The sequence below is a fragment of the Eulemur rufifrons genome, chromosome 15, assembly GCF_041146395.1.
Source record: "Eulemur rufifrons isolate Redbay chromosome 15, OSU_ERuf_1, whole genome shotgun sequence".
NCBI classification, from domain to species: domain Eukaryota; kingdom Metazoa; phylum Chordata; class Mammalia; order Primates; family Lemuridae; genus Eulemur; species Eulemur rufifrons.
In genome coordinates, this window is record NC_090997.1 from 92,033,853 (window position 1) to 92,051,919 (window position 18,067).

Sequence of the window (18,067 nt, forward strand, 5' to 3'; positions counted from 1 at the left end):
CACCATTTTCTCTTCTCACTGTAGGTGACTTTTGTTCATCTGGCAGGGGAGAATTTCCTGTGCTCTTCTCAGAGTCCCCTTTCCCTTTAGGAGACAGCTATTTGTAGAAATTGCCAGAATCTGGATGTGGAGAAGCCACTAGCTACCCTGTGGGGGACAGGATGCATTCGCACATTAAAAACAGGCAGAAAAGCCAATAAACTGAATAAACTGGTATTCGTTATCTAGTTAGAGAACTGGGCCAGATATGGCCAATAGGTTTCAGACGCCAACTTAAATTGATTACTTATAGCTTTCTGGAATGGTGCGTTGAGAAGGATTGTGAGTGTGTCAGATTTTGAGAGCTAGAATTCCAGGATGGATGAGGCAGGGGCATGGGGGAGGGGAGAGGGAGGCAGAGAGCTGAGGAATAGTGTGTTGGTTCGTGGCCATCTGTTTCCCTGGGTCAAGCACAAGGAGCAATAGGCCATGACTCATATTGTAGCCCAGGAGGGTGAGCACTATGCATAGGTGCTGCACAAAAGAATCTCACTTTGCAGAGCGTATAAGGGGTAGTCAGACATACGATTTTGGGAAACTTTCAATTAGTTACAGTTTACTTGGAGTGACTAGCAACATGGAAAGAAGATGTAAGAATAACAGAAAGTTTCTAACTGAGAGATAAATGGCTCTGCCAATACAAAGATATTCTCCAGTTTTCTTATAGTTATAAAAATAATCAGAGTATTTTAGGGCATTAATAGTAATATAAGTATGAATGATACCATGTTTTCCTTACATATTGTCTTAGTTCATTTGGGTTGCTATAACAAAATACCATAAACTGTGTGGTTTAGAAACATCAGAAATTTATTGCTCACAGTCCTGGAGGCTGGGAAGTCCAAGACCAAGATGCCAACACATTTGATGTCTGCTGAGGGTCTGCTTTCTGGTTCATAGATGTGCCTTTTAGTCGTGTTCTCACCTGGTGAAAGGCACAAGAGAGCTTTCTTGGAGTGCTTTTATAAGGGTTCTAATCCCATAATATATATGTATAATATATATATGTGTGTATGTGTGTGTGTATATATATGGTGTGCATCATGATTTTGGTATACTATTAATGTACATATATAGTGAAATGATTACTGTAGTGAAGAATTATAAATGAAGATTTTGCCATTGTGTAGTATTCCAGCATTTGAAATTAATAAAATGACTGACACCAATTATTTGATTTCAAAAATATTTGTCCTAATCAGGGAAGAGATTAGTTTAAATGTCAATGCATAAGACGTTAAATCTCCAACATCCTTACTAATTAAAGATGCTTTTCTCAGATTTCTTGCTCTATTAGCACCTTAAAAAGGTTCCAGACCTGATAAAACTCATTTCTTTTAATCCAGTGTAAAGAAAATGGCAACTAAATGTGAAAAAGAAATTTGAATTAAAGTAATCAAATAAAGAAATTAATGTTTTCACCAATTGTTACTTGTTCAAAAATAACTTAGTAAATAATGATTTGAAGAAGATGATAAACTCCACGTATAGAATTACTTTTTTTGGAGCATAAACAGAGAAAAAAGTACAAGAGTAATATATTCTTTAGCAAATATGGATGATACCCAGAGATTGAAGAATGGAATACACATTCTGGAAAATCAGAACAAACTTAGAAATAAACTAAAATATTGGCAGTAGCTGGTGTTGGGATGTGGGATGATTCTAGCTTGTATCTCCCTTCCCTCTGTTATCATCTATTTACCAAATTTCTTTGTTCTCTATGCTATGTTTACATTCTGTAAGACACAGATGTTTTCTTTGTAGGTATGATATCATGAATCTGCAGTACACTGAAGCTAATCGCTATGATTATGTACATGTCGGCACCTGGCATGAAGGAGTCCTGAACATCGATGATTACAAAATCCAGATGAACAAGAGCGGGATGGTACGATCTGTGTGCAGTGAGCCTTGCCTAAAGGGTCAGATTAAGGTAAGCCACAAATGCATTCTTGGATGGTGTCCATGAGAAAGTCTACCGCCTGGGCAGTAGTAAGGAAAAACACAAAAACACAGACATTTTTTTTTAAAACAAGACCATCCACGAAGGGTGTGCCAGACTTCCTGTTTTTGCTCTGTGTTTGGCTAAAATTGAAGTGACAAAGAAAGATTAGGAAACAGAGTAAGTAAACTAGTAGAATACTTGGAATAGTCTTTATTTGAATAGCACTGATGTGCTGGGACCTTAAATACAATATAGGCAGGAAGGGGATGAATAATCAAATTAAAAATTGAAACAGAAGTAAATGTGGAAACCAAAACCAATAATACTGCTTAGTCATAGTTCTAGCTATTATTAAAGAAAGCAAAAGCTTAACAATGCTAAATAAGCATCTAACTAAAATACCAGAAGTTGAAATGAGGTAACGTACAAGCTCTGATTTTCATTTTCCTTTGCTCCACCTAGTCCTTTGATTCTCTTCAAACTGGTGTTTTTTTCAAGCCAAGAGAGAGTCTCTACTTTCTAATTATTTTCAGCAGCTTTTTTGGGGGAGTGAGGTGGGGCAAGTGAGTAACTATGACATTACTGTATATACAAAACTAGAGTAAATAAGCACCAGGTATGAAGTCCTTGGCTGGATGTATCAGAGAGAATTCTCAGCGAAGAAGGCATGGAAGATACACTCTGCTTCCCACACTATTTGAAACCAAAGTGGATGATGCACTGGGAAATGGAGCATGGAGGAGCGATTGTGAGCTGGCACGGGTATGGATTAGATGACCTAATAGGTCTTTCCCATCTCTAATTTTCTGTGATTCATCTCAGGGAACAGACAGGCTATCATGTAAATGTCACGTAGCACAGCTGAAACTGGAGGAGATCGTGTGTGAGGCTCTGGCCCCCACAGTACTGCCGGCTGCTGTGACATTCTCTGCACAGGAGCCACAGAGCCACCCATGCAGGGGAGATGCCCTGAGAAGTGCACTTAGCGGTCTTGAGGGCAACAATGTAGTCACAGAGTGTGTAAATTTTAGTATGGAAGCTGGAAAAAACCTTATCTCAACTGACTAAAGAAGGTGAGAGATTTGGAACCTGCAACATCTTTGGGCGGCTGAGAAGATCTGTCTTGGTGGACTCAAATTCTCTGTGACTCCAACCACTTGGAGGAAGAAACAAACTTCTGAGATGAATCACCCTAGTTTTAAATACCATATGCCTTCTCTTCAGAATGTATATTAAAAATATTTGATAATTGTCATGACAACCAGCCAGTCAGAATGGACTCTATTCTAGGGCTCTGACAGGGTGCTGCAGGCCTCCTGCCATGGCCATGGAAAAGCCTCAAGTTGGAGGATCGTAGGGAGATTTGGCTCAGCCGTCCTACGTGGCTGGGGTAGTGTGGGGCATTCAGGAGACGTGGAGACACTGCTAGCTTCCAATGAGTGCACAAGCATTTCAGTAGTGTAAGAATGGCTCCATCCAAACCAGTACACATGGGCTGTCTGAAAGCTCTGCTTTTCATTAAGAATCCATTTCTGATTCCTGTCCAGATGGAATACTTCCACATGAAGCTGATTGGTGTTGTGGACTATGTCCTCTGAAATCCAGAGGCTCCAGACTTTTCCTTGCCTGTTGTCACAAGATGCCAGACCAATGTATTCTGGTTGCAACATCTTTTCTGGATGGTGGGAAAACCCAGACATCTGTAGACTGAATCATATAGTGGGGAGAACACAGAAGCCCTGAGCTCGTGCGCTTCTGCCACCCAAAGGATGTCACGCATTTGTTCAACTCAGATCTCCTTTCCAGTGTGGATGTAGCATTAAATTTGCTGTGTAAACAACCACTTTGAAACAGTTTGTGGACATGTAAAGTTTGGTTTTGCAGGGTATAAGAAAAAACAACTGTTATGAATAAACAAATTGTTCCAAAGATTCACCGTACTCCAGCTCCCTTTACAATTCCCTCATGTTGCTCTGACTGCTGGCAGACCAAGAATGGTGCTCACACACCATGTGTATTCCATTTGCACATTCCAAAAGAGACGCCTTTGTTCTCCCCAATTCAGAAGCAAGGTTGTCTGCATATATTTCTATACCTAGACATTGAAGTATTTCTGGCATCGTGTTTGTGCTACGCCCGTGCAGTGTTATCAAAGGAGACCCCAGACACCATTGCAGAGCCATTGCAGAGAATTCACTATAAATGCAAAAGCTCTTAGGGGCCAATTTTAGAAATATTGTGTATGCTGCAGGAGGAAAATGTACCTGTTCTCAATAGCACCTGGAGTGGCAGTGGGGGGGGGGGGTGTTTGTTTGTTTCCCATCAACACCTTGGGAGGTATAAAAACAGATGAAATTTGAATCTCATTTACCAAATAATGGGATACACAGTCTTAGATTACTAATTTGCCACCTACCAGGCCCAGGATGCATACAGCCAGATCTCAGTAGCCACTGCAAAGATGGGGGAGAGAGGCAGATTACAAGGGGGTTGTAGGACATGCGCTTGTGTCAACTGGGAAATACAACTTTTAAAATAGGAGTGTTCCTTTTAAATATCAAATGCCATTTACAATGCTAAAATAATAATTTGATGTCTTTTCTGCTAACCTGTAAAACTTTCTTATGATGGTTTTATAGTTAAAAGACCAGTTTTCTTGTTGATGATTTTTAGATATATTAATATAGCTTATAAAGATACCATCTTATGGAGGCAGAGAATGACTTCAGTCATACCACAAACACAGGTGAATAAGATAATACTTATTATTATTATATGTTACACTAGGGTCCAGGCAGGAAACAAGAGCCCATGTCAGGTGGTTCCATAGGGGAAATTTAATAGAAGAAACTGGTTATACAAATGAAAAGGGGGTTTTAGGCAACACAAACATGAGCAACAGCAGTAATCCATTCCAACTCCAGGGCCAGAGGGACCCAGGGAGAAGTCAGCTCCTGCCTGAGATACCCCCTGAAGTGTGTGGGGGGCGGTTCTTTTCTCCTTCTCTTCCATTTCTCATTAGTTTGCTCTGTTTTGCCAAACCCATCCAGAAAACAGTTGGCGAGAGATCCTGGAAAATGCAGTTCACAAATATCTTAGCTGAGGTTCCCTTGACCTCTAAACACTATGCAAAGCTTAAGTGCTAATACAGTATTGGGAAGTTCGTTCCCAGAAAAACAAGACTGAGGGGAAAAGAGGAGTGAGACATAGAAGAACAAGGGAAAAACAAAACAAAGTAAAACAAAACAAGGTGACATGTTATTGAGCAGACCCTGCTTACCCAAGTAATCTCTTGGCCACACAGGGATGTCTGGACGGGCTATTCGGACAGTTGGAGGAAGAAAGGGAAAGGAATGAATGCACACACACCATCCTATTTTTTGCTTCCTGTGGTCAAAGTTTATGCTCACGGGGAGTTGTATCACCTGCTCCCTCTAGGCAGCTACTGGGGAGGCCACAGTCTGTGTCCTGTTACACGGTGCTCCTTCCGATTCTGAAAGCAGCGTGAGGAATAAGAGCCCTGTGGGTTCCCTGTGGTCTGGTCTGGGCTCCGGCTACGGTGAGCCCTATAGAGGCAGTTCTGGAGCCTAGCACTTACGACAAGGAAGGGAGAAACAGCTGGAGATGCCAGAGGACAAAGCAACCACCTCAGGGTGGTGGTTGCAGTAGTGTCCAGAACTCTCCAGTCGCTGGTAGCCAAAGGCCCAAGACACAGGTGAGGCCGAAGAGAGTCTGAGGCAGCACATGAAACGTGGACAGTGTTATGCAAGCAAACAGCACGGGCCTGGCGCATGTGTTGGTTTCACACACAGAACATGCTGCTGTTTTCTTTGTTGTAGTGAAAGACAGGAAAGGAGTAAGAAGGGGTGGGAAGGTGACAGAAGGGAAAGGAAGGAAGGAAGGAACAGAGACATGGACTAACATTTGTCAAGTGTGTCCTTATGCAAAGAACCACAGCTGCTTTACGACAGCATTTCAATTACCCCTTGAAACAACCCTTTTAAAGTAGGTATTATCACCCTCATTTTAAAGATGAGGGATCTGAGATCCAGAGGGATTAAATCACTTGCCCCCAAGCTCTCTCAGCTAGAAAGTGCCAAAGCTGGGCTTGGAGCCAACCCAAAGCTGTTATCATCCCACGGACACATGTTGTTCAACTCTCTTTCATTCCGTGAACTGGTATATTTCCTACAAATGCAAATTTCAATGTTGAAGACTTATTTTTTCAATAGTTCACAGCAAAATCATAAATAGTGATCAATCTTAAACGTTCTGGGGGGGCAGAATCTAGAATGAAGGAAACAATACTTACAAAAGAGGTTGCGAGAGTGTATTAGAGGCTGGGGCATCCGCAGAGAAGCCAGGGGAAGGATGCTGGAGCTTGCTGTCACTGGCCTCCTGTCCTTTCTTCCTCGTCTCTCCTCCCCTTCTCTCTTCTCTGTCTTTTCTTAAGTTTGTCTTTGGATTCTTTTCTCCAAGATGATGGTTTGGGATTAGGACGTTGGGGTAGGAGAGTGGAAATGATCATTACTTCCATCCTCACCCAGCCAGTCACAGCAGAATTCTGGAGGAATTGGTGAATATGGAATGTATCATGAATACTTCCTTATTTACACATGCCCTATTGTCATACAGAAAAATGATATCCTATATATGTAGAACAAAGCCCTGTTACACATATCTTACAAATTATAGATTTCAGAATTGGGTTAACTATTTCCATTCATGTGATAAGACTGATTTCATTTTATTTATTGGAATTTTCTATCAGAGAGATAAAAATTTAGTTTCAAAAGGCATTAGAGTGTGTCACCCAGAAGGCTGCTTAATTTAAACCTCTTGAGAGCCCTTTTCTCAGCTCTAGCCTCTGGTATCACTCTGAATTTTCCACGGTTGAGCAAAGAGGCCAAAGAACAGATTTGTTGAGTATTAAAGTTAAGGGGACATGATCATTCTCACTGTGATCTAAGATATCCTCAAAGATGGAAAGAAACTAAGACAGTCCAATAGGAAACCATTATATTTTCCTCTAATTGGAACTTTAAGTGTGCCTGGGTTTGTGTTATGGGCATTATTAATAATATGTAATGCCACTAGAGGAGTTTGTCTCTGGCTTTTCCTGTTAGTAGGTATAGCTATTTGAGAGAAGTTGCCAATGGAGAAAACTTATGATTTCTAATACTATCCTTTTAAAAAAGTCGTAATTGCTAACATTCATTTTCACATTGACACCATCACCTTTCAACATAAGTCATTAATTAAAAAGTAGCCAAGTTGTTTTATATCATGTATCTTCAAGGCTCTGCAGAGATTAGGGTTAGGTTTTCAGATTCCAGAACATTTGTCATCTTTAGAAACCTAAGATCATCCTTGTAAAGTGAGCTGTTAATTAAGTCTTTTCTTAGTTCCTTTACTTTAATATCATTTTCCTTTTTCTCTGTATATTTTCCTCCTCCTCAAAGAGCTCAGTATATTTACAGTTATTTGTTTAGCCTAATTTCAGCATTATTCTGTCACAGATGCTGTCTGTCTAGAAGATTGGATACTCATTCTTGACCAAAACTCTCAAACAATCAGTACCACCCTACCTTTCCTAATAAGAAGAAAAGGGATGTGATAAGGATAAAATTGATACTCTAGAATATATGTATATATGTGCATGTATGGGCACATGTGTACATAGAAGTGTGTGTGCATGTGTGTGTGCGTGTGTATACTTCTACTGTTTGCTACCAATTCTCCCTGTTGCTTTATACAGGAATAGCTAGAGGAAATGGATATATCTTGAGTTCATGTTATCCAGCAGCAAAGTTGAAAAGAGAATGCGGGCACATTATAATCTTCCTACTACAGGTCATAACACACCTGTCAGCATCACAATTTAATGTCCTCAGGTGGAACAACAGCTTCAATAATGTGGTGGAATATGAAACTTGTATTCTGTGAAGTCACCTAGATGAATTTTGAAAAGCATTATCATTCCATTTATTTTGCAATGATGGAAACATTGCAATATGTCCATGAAAATACAAAATAACCAAAGGTATGCTATTACGCATTTCCTGGTAAGATCTACTACCAGATGAGGTACTGCCCTTGGACCACAGTGCCTGTGATTGGAGGGCTGAGGAAATGGGAAACTGTAAAAGCACAGGGAAAATTGTGTTGCGAGTAAAATCTCCCTTGTTTCCTCTCCCACCCTCCCTACTCTCACACTGAATCCAAGTAGTTCCTCTGCTGATTTGCTTCTAGATCACATTGTGGATCATGCTGGGCTGACCATTGTATTCTCAACTTTTCCATCTGCAGTTGCTCCAAGTTCAGAGTTCAAAGTGTGTCACTTTGTGGCTATGTTTCTTTACACTTCTAGCTATGTTTATTTTTATAGGCTAGGCCATAGAATTTAGAAATAGTTTCATTCTCCTCCAGTGCATGTGCTCCAAAATTTACTGGATATGTTTGCTTCCCTCAATGGCAGTAGGAGGAAGAATTTTGTTGTGAATTTGATGGCAAGAGAATTGTTTTAGACTGAAATTGATCTCAAATTCTGCTTTGATGGAAATAGTCATCATTTTCTGATTACTCCCTGGTTTGTCCTGGCACATCATTACCTTGGCTCCACAACCCAGCTCTTCTAGACCCACCTGGCTGTAGCTCTGGGAGATTTTTTTTTTTTTTTGCCATTTTATGCCTACTAACTGTGGGTTATCTTTGAACACTTCTCATATCTGTAATGAATATTTTTATTCTTGTTCAGTTATCTCCTTATTTTCTCATAACTTTGATCTAGTTAATAAAGACTTCCCTTCTTTGTTCTCATTTTCAAACAAAAAAAGTATTAAAGAATAGTACAATAGTTCACCCATGTATCCACCACCACCATTCAAAAATTGTAAGTCTGTTACCACATTTCCTCTCTTCTCTACCTCAGTCCTTCCCTCCCTCTCTTTCTCTTTCTCCCCCATGCCCTTTTTTGAACCATTTGAAAGTAAGGTACAAATATCATGAAACTTCAAACCTTAATACCTCAGCTTACATCTTCTAAGAATAAAGATAATTCTCACATAATCATGAAACCAGCTAAGAAATTTAACAATAACATCCTTAACCATAACTATCCCATCCACCCTAGCTTTCTTTTTTTATGAATCAAACAAACTAACCATTTAAATTGTTTACAGTTAATGTAACCATTCTGGCAACCAGTGAGACAGTGATTTGGTTCCTACATTATGTAACATCTCCTCAGTTCCACAGCAGGACGGAAGGTTCTGAATATAAATTGCTCACAGCCATATCAAAAAATCCTATATCTGAGAAGCCTATAATTACATAATGATGATGTGATCTGCCCCTGCTACTAAAAATATTGGCTAAGATTTTGAAAAAAAAAATTAAAGCCAAAATATTATCTTTTGTATCTTACTGTGCGTGTGAAAGAAAAATAAAATTACTGTAGTATCTCTGAATGAGGAAGAAATTTTGCAAACATGGATCATAACAAAAAATTCTACTCATGTATTAATATTTTTAGTTTATCCACAAGCAGTCTGAGTCACACCTATACCTTCATCTCCCCCATTTTGGCCATATCTGTGCTGGTTTCCTGGTTACTGAACTTTTTGGTGATCACCGTAGCTTCAGACCCAGCCTGTCTACCACTTTCAGGGATAGGTCCCAGTGGGGACTGCTGTGAATCACAGGACATTGGGCAGAGCCGGGTCACAGCAGGGCTGACATGTCTTAGGTGGCAGTGGCAGTGGCAAAAACAGAGCCTATTCTACTTTTTAAAGTAAATGTTTATGAAGTATAATGCACATATAGAAAAGTACAGAAGGAAGGCAAAAGTAGGAATATGCAGGGGATGGTATGCCTCCTATGCAGCCTTTGCTCTAGCTCTTCCCTCTGCCAGGAACACTCTTCCACCAGATATATTCAGGGCTTCTGCCTGTTCCCTCCCTCAAATTTTTACTCAAATGGCGACATCTGAGTGAGATCTGACCTGACCACCATATGCAAACTTACCACCCCCTATTCCAGGTACCTTCCTACCGGGGCTGGAACCAGGGAAAGGCAAGTGAGGTACAGAGGGCACAGATTTCAAGAAGGTGGTCACTGTCAAGGCCATGCAAGTTCAGGTGAGGACTTGCACATCCCTGAAGGAGAATGTCTCTTTAGATTTGGTCCCTAGGTGCTTCCCTTGCCTCACCTCAGTCCCTGCCGTGAGCCCTACTCCCCTTTCTTGCTTTATTTTTCTGCACAGCCTTTTCCTAGAATGACAGCTCCTCAAGCATGAGAATGCTTGTTTTTGTTTTGTTTATTGATTATTCCTGGCCTAGACAGAGTGTCTGACACACTGTAGGCACTCAAAGGCATATTGTGAATGAATAGATGGATGAATGGATGAGTGAATCATTGAATAGCTCTGCACAGGAATTTTGTTTCTCCTTTTAGCAGTATACTTAACATCTTTTGTTAGATTTTAAGCTCTTTAACTTTGATGATGAGGTCTTTTCATTTATTTATCCCCAAGCATAGCACCTATGTGGCACAGTGGGCCACTAAAAAAAGATTGATTAATTGAATATGTATCTGTCAATCTCTGAGATGGAATTTTGGTGCTCAGAATAACCCCATCATCCTGGCAGCCACAGTTACACTGGAAAGAGCTTAGCTCTTGGAAATAACTAGAGATAACCTGACTGAGGCTTGCACAAGGTGTTGAGCTTCTTTACAGCTGTTTCTTCTTTTGCAAAATGTACTTAATTAACCCCATTCCTGGAGTAGTTGTGAAGTTTAGTGCAATCCTATGTAGAGTGTCTAGTACATAGCTGGGTTCAGTATATATCCATTTTTGTGATTCTTTTATGTTCTTAACCTCCTTTTATTATATTTTCTCTGTAATAAATTATGAAGTAGGAATTTTCTTATGTTGATATTTTTATTTAATTCTATATGGCTCTCTTTAATTTCCTCTTATTTTTTCTTATTCCAGTTGAATTCTTTATTTCCATTTCTTCTGTTCATCTAATATTCTATATTATTTCCTTCCTTTTTTCCACGTACATTGAGTAATTAACATGTGCCAAGAACTGTGCTAGGACTGTGAATGCAAAAGAAACTTAAACATGATCCCTTCTTTTCAGGAACTCATAGTGTAGTTGGGGAAAAACATGTCAGCAATCGGAGACCATTGTTGCCCAAGCTCTCAGAGAGGGTGTGAGGTGCTGTGGGGGGACCATGGAGCTAGCTCTTCTTTCTTACAGCTGATTCTCCTACAGTTCTAATTAGGGTAGAACCAATTTCTTTATTATTTGTAGCTTAAAAATTTATGTTTCCTTTTATTCAATTACTTTTCCACCATTATGTTCTCTTAATACTTTTGCTTTCTTTCATCCATTATCTAAATAAAACCTTAATTCTTAAAAAAATATTTTCAAGTTATTTCAGAAACTTAGACATAGAGTGAATGCTTGATTTCCTATGGTGTAAATGCTTTAAGACTCACACAGTGTATATATGGATATAAGAGAACTATAGCGTTGTGTGTAGCAGCAAGTCACCTAGTCTCACTGACAAACATGGCACCACGTACACAGAATGTACGAAGATTCAAAACAGGTCCTGCATCTTAAAAAGCCTTAGTCCTTCTAGGCAAGTTTCAGTAAAATATCAAAACTTTTACCACGACTCAGAGCTGTCATCAAAAATGTTTTAGTGTGACAAACATTAAACAATACTTTATTCATTTATTAAGTGTGTACTTCATACAAAAGAAATAGCAGTTGCTATGATAAATATACAAAAAATGAAAACAACATTTGTGATCTTGGGGGAGATTAGAACATAGGTAAGAGATAATAACCTAAGAATTAAAAAAAAAAAGAACCTGTGTGCGAATGAAACATATCTACCATACATATGTGAAACAATTAGAGGACAAAAGTTTACCACATTATATTTTAATCATTAGAGAATTCCAATTAAGGTAATGTTTTGAAGGGCTCACTGCTCCAGGAACACTTGCTAGAACATGCAACTTTTGTGTCTTGTCTTGAAAGTAGTGTTATAGATGGACTGATGGAGGAAGGATGACATTTTAAATGGAAGGTAATGTGCATTCTGCTCTTTCTTGTTTGGCAGACTTATGTGTGAAATTAATAACAGATGAAGTTAGGTGCAGACACAAGGACTAAGGCCTAAGTGAAGGCTTGACTAAAGAGCTTGTATTTCAAGGGTATTTGAATAGGGAGACACTAAAATTCTTTGCGTGGCCTAATTATATTTTTTAAAAAGATTTAATTAAACACTCATTCATTGGCTGTCTTCTGTGTGTTCTTGGTATGTTTCTGTACCTTGACCGCGATGTTCTAAAATCACTGAAAGTATGGCATGGTCCTTTCCCTTGAGGCACCCACAGGTCATTCAGATGATCTTGGTAGCTCTGTGCATGTTACTTTGGAGTAAGAAAAAAAATCACAAGCATGTTATTATATGATTATCAGGCAAGGATGATAATTTAGGTGTAAAGTAAAAAAGTCTGAGTTTAGAGGGGTGGCTGTGAAGACAGAAATCCCGTATTATAAGCATTGTACACTGCTACCCACACTGGGTAGCAGTATAAAGGAGGGATAAAAAATAACTGCATTTAAGCACCTCTATTTTTCATGCTATATTCATTCAGTCAGTCAGTCAAAAGCTAATGTTAAGTACTTTCTAGTATTTAACACAGAATCTACTTTCACTAGTATCGACATAAGTAAATTTGCTTAGTGTTATCATCTTTTGAATTTGTTTAACTAATAGTACTAATTTTATAGGGACAGAAAAAGACAAAGCTGGTTGAGGTGACATGCAGTATTTTGTAATGGCTCTTAGTGTACTGCTTATCCTAATTAAAATAAGTGGGTTTTATTTATTAATTCAATTTTTCTCATGTCATATAAAAATATATCATTTGGAATTTAAATCTCCCTTGCCTATTCTGAGGATAAGTGTGAAGTTTTTTTTAAAAAGACTTAATTTGATTCTACTTTTAAAAGTTATTTGAGAGTAAAAGTAAAAAAAAGTAAAACTTTTTACATTTGCTGAAAATATTCTGTCATTTGATCTTTTTATGTCATTCTAAAATAGTGGTATAAATTTCAACCTGATCTGCAAGAAGGCCACTTTATTTTCACGAATGCTAGGGTTTCTATTATTTTAAAGTAAGGCAATATTTATAGTTTAATTTCTGACTTTACCTGTGGGAATATTTGATCATTTTTAACATGTTAGAGAGGGACTTCTGCTCCTGGACATGAGGGATTAACAGAGTCCAAACTTAGCCTTCTGCTATAAACAACAAGAAATCTTGATAAAATGTATGAAACAACCTTCTTCAGACATTGGAAAACAGTACATGACCTTGATCTCAGGGAAGTGAGGTAAACAAGGTGAACCCTAAAATCACTCAGGCTTTCTGCCTTGGAGGCAATTTCCTGATTGTTGTTCAGTAAGAGAGAAGGTAAATAGAGCTTGGCCATCTTGCTAATTTAAGAAGACAGAATCAGAGTTTTGGAAGACCAAGGCACTTAGAATTTGCAGTGCAGAGTAAAGGAGAAAGAAGATGGATCTATGCACAAAAACAGAGTCCCAGAAATTAGCATAGGATTTCCCTTGTGAATTTGATTGAATATCAATCTGCATGTGAGCCGAATGAAATTCTAAGAGTCCAGGTAAAGAAAAATTGCGAAGAAGTTGAAGCAGAAGTTGTCCCAGTTTCCATCAGCCAGAGTAGAGATATCTTGTTGAATATACAAAGAATTAACTAAAGATTCTTGAATGGTCACACCTTAATAATGAGGCTAAACTATCCCTAAACCAGAAAGTATTTTAGACTTGTTCTAAAAGATTAAAAACAAAGCTCAAAAAGGAGCAAACTGAGCCATAAGTAATATAACTGCCTTCCAGAATAAAGTCTGAAAGAAAGAAAGAACGAAAGAAAGAAAAGAGAAAGAAAGAAAAGAAACAGAAATCCAGCACTATATGCCTTAATGTACACAATGTCTAGCACCTGGTCAATTTATAGACAAGTGACAAAGTGGGAATGTGACACATTACTGGGAAGAAAACCAAGCAATAGAAAATTCCAAAAATTATATTGATGATGGAATTAGCAGTCAAGGACATTAAACACCTATTATAAATACATACTAAAAGATGCAATAGTAAACATAAATGTAATGAGAGTAAAAGTTAAAATATAAAAAAATACAAAATGAAAATTATAGACATGAAAAATAAAATATCTAAGAAAGAATATTTTAATAGATTGGATTAACAACATATTAGACGTTATAGAAATAAAGATCAATGTACTAAAAAATGTGGCAATAGAATGAAGCACAGAGAGGAAAATAAGCCCCCCAACACTAAAAGAAATGAGCAAACTCTCACTACTTTATATAGTAATATCAATGGGTATATGATAAGTGCAACTGAAGCTCCAAAAGGGTGGGAGAGAGAAGCAGGTCAGGAAAAAAAAAAAAAAAAAAAAAAAAGAACCTGAAGAAACAATGGCTGTTAAATTTTCAAATGTAATGAAAATGTAAACCCAAATCCATAAAGAACAACAAATCCCGAGCAAGATAAACACAAAGAAGCCATTATAATTAACTTGTTAAAAACTGCTGATAAAAAGAAAAATGCTAATATCCAAAATAAAAGGCCAGTTACATACAATAAAGAAAATAATTAGAGTCAACTTCCCATCAGAAATTATATGTGAGGTGAGAAAGGAATAATATCATTAAAGTTCTGAAAGCAAAAAAGAAAATTCAACCTACACTTCTATTTCCTAGGACAATAAAATGACATAAAGCACTGAAATAAAAAAAATATATACTGTCAACTTAAACTTTCAGACCAAGTGAAAATACTGTTTTTGGAAAATTAAGGCAAAACAAATTTTTTTCCTTTGTTTTGTCTTAATAAAAGACCTTCTTAAATAAAATCTGAGAGAAGTCATAGTCTCAGGCCAGCACTGCTATAAATGTTAAAGAAAGTTCTTCAGAGAGAAGAAAATTATAATAGACAGAAACTTGTATTTATATAAAGGAATGAAAATAACCATAAATGTTAAATGTGTGGGTAAATATAAAACACAATAATGTTTTTTCTTATTTTTAAAAAGATAATTGACTGTTTAAAGCAAATACAATAACAATTTATTGTCAGGGTAGAAGCCATAAAACATGTGTAAGTAAAATGTATTACAACAATAATCCAAAGGATAAGAGGGTGAAATGGCAGGATATTGCGTAGGGTTCTTACATTATACATCAAGTAGTACATTATTATTTGAATACAGACTGTGACAAGTTAGTGGTGTACCTCATCAACCACAGAGCTACCGCTAAAACAAAACAAAAAGGTTTAGCTGGTAAGCTACTATGGGGGATAAAATGGAATGCCAAGAAGGAAGGCAGCAAAACAGGAAAAAGTAAATAAAGAACAGATGGGACAGACAGAAAAAAAAAAAGAGGAAATGATTTATTTATATCCAACCATACCAATTATTATAATAAATGTAAATGCACTAAACAATAAAAAGCAGAAATGGCCAGACTGGAGATAAAAGCAAGACCTAATTGTGTGCTGTCTGCAAGAAACTCACTTTAATACTGTGTAAGTGTGAAAGTGTTTACCAAACAAATTGAAAGTGGGAAAAGCTTAAATTGCTAAGATAATAAGCAACTCTTCAGTGATTTTTGGATTAGTAATTTTTCTTCCAACAATTGATGTGATCTTTTGAATTCACTAGAGCAAATCAGGACAATGCTTGGTTATACTTTCTTAGCTATCACTCTGTTTTTAATCTATATAAAGCTGCTCATGAATGAAATTGTCTATAATTCAATCTTTCATAATTACAAAAAAAATTTAACAATTCCTGTTTTTATGAATTATTAAGGTTTTATTGCATAGGAATTTTTGTGGTTAAACATTACTTGCTTTATCAGAGAAGAAAAATGTATACTTTTTATTTTTGAGAATAATAAATACTAATATACAAATAAGGACAAAATTAAACTGTTTCATTTTTTAACTCTGCAAAAATAATACAGTTAATTCTATCCATTAAAGAAATTATTATTGAAAAGTTTCCAAATCAAGCATGGAATGAAATGACATTCACATCTGTACTCTAAGATAATCAAATATATTCCAATCTACCTTTTTAAGATTATTCAGCATGTAGCATTTTTTCCAAAGGTCTTTTTTTTTTTTTTTTAATTTAATCATAGTATGAAAACAAGTCCTCATCTAAAATAGAAGCTTTTGTAGGGAAACCATCTTGAAGACATATGAAATGTCCCTCCTATGTTGCAGGTCATAAGGAAAGGAGAAGTGAGCTGCTGCTGGATTTGCACGGCCTGCAAAGAGAATGAATATGTGCAAGATGAGTTCACTTGCAAAGCTTGTGACCTGGGGTGGTGGCCCAATGCAGATCTAACAGGTAAGAGCTGTCTCACTTGTAAACCTTATGCCTGACTATTGGCCTTTCCAAGGTACCCATTGTTTAAATAAGAACAATTATTAGTTTATGTCTAGTTTTCTATAATCTATGTTGAAACAGAAATTCATTTAAATCTAAATAAAATTGAATTGGTAGGATATTCTCTTATAGAGTTTTCTATTTTTGGAATTATTATATATTTGAAGGTATTTCTAGCCACTTGAACTTATATTTGCAAATATTTCTTGAATATCTGGTATGCATGAGACACTATTGTAGGTCCAAAAAGTACAAAGGTAAATGAAACACAGTCCCAGCTTTTATTTTTCTTAAAATCTATCAAAGAAGCAGCATATAGAAAAATATAACATAATTATTAATATCATAAAGATATTTATAAAGTGCTATAAAATTTATTAGGCAGATAAGGAGTTGAAAGGAATTCCAGACACAAAGTAGAATGTGGGAAACATGAAAGTTTATAACACATTTGGGGAAACCACAGAACAAGTATGTAGGGTTGGTCCATAGACACAGAGCCCCAGTAAAGCAGTGGTCAGAGATAAGACCGGATAAGGATGCTGGTAGTGGATGGCAGAGTTCCGTGTGACATTCTTCTACATGTTTGGACTTTGCCTTTAACCACAGGAGAACCACTGAGGGATTTCTTTTTATTATTTCAGCATATTACGGGGGTATAAATGTTTAGGTTACATATATTACCTTTGCCCCACCTGAGTCAGAGCTTCAGTTGTATCCATCCCCCAGACGGTGCACACCGCACTCATTAGGTGTGAATATATCCATCCCCTCCTCTCCACTCCCACCTGCCCCACACCTGATCAATGATACTACTGTATGTGCACATAAGTGTTGATCAGTTAATACCAATTTGATGGTGAGTACATGTGGTGCTTGTTTTTCCATTCTTGTGATACTTTACTTAGTAGAGCTCCAGCTCTATCCAGGATAATAATACAAGACAATCCAAGCACCCATCAATACATGAGTGGATTAATAAAATGTCGTATATGTATACCATGGAGTACTACTCAGCCAGACAAAACAATGGTGATCTAGCACTGCTGCAGGGTTTTAAAGCAGTGACTGGTGTCATATCCATGTTTCTGAAGGATGCCCCTGGTGGTGCTATGGAGTGTAGTCAGCCTAGACAAGAAACAGAAGTTAGGAAGCTGTCACAGTGGTCCAAGTTCAAAGGGTATATGGACTGAGGCAGCTGTGGCAGGAATGAAGAGGAATAAATGAAAGCAAGAGACAGGTCACTAGTAAAACCAATGAGACCTAGAGAGATTGATTAAATGAGTTTACATATTTCTTAAGAACAATGTTCATATATGTGAATTTTATTTTTCATAGACCCTAGTATGAGCTCACAAATGAGAGGTGTTTATCAAATGTTTTTCATCAATTTTAAGAGTCATAGAGCCATAGAACCTTTGTCATCTGAATACTTAGAGACTTTGGCACATGAATAATCTAGCCCCTCATCTTAGAAAAAGGAAGCTGAGGCCAGAGAGGTGAAACTGTGTGCACAGGGTCATGCAACTAGTTGTTAGAAG

At 37.4% G+C, this 18,067-nt stretch overlaps 1 protein-coding gene across 2 annotated transcripts in view; it reads left to right on the plus strand.

The window, feature by feature from the left end:
• GRM1 (glutamate metabotropic receptor 1) overlaps nucleotides 1-18,067 on the plus strand; it is a 350,013-nt gene that overhangs the window by 284,470 nt on the left and 47,476 nt on the right. For both annotated transcript variants that reach the window (XM_069488836.1, XM_069488837.1), the window contains exons 5-6: nucleotides 1,807-1,975; nucleotides 16,361-16,487. In XM_069488836.1, the coding sequence (XP_069344937.1) occupies nucleotides 1,807-1,975; nucleotides 16,361-16,487 (296 nt within the window). The remainder of the gene's footprint in view (nucleotides 1-1,806; nucleotides 1,976-16,360; nucleotides 16,488-18,067) is intronic.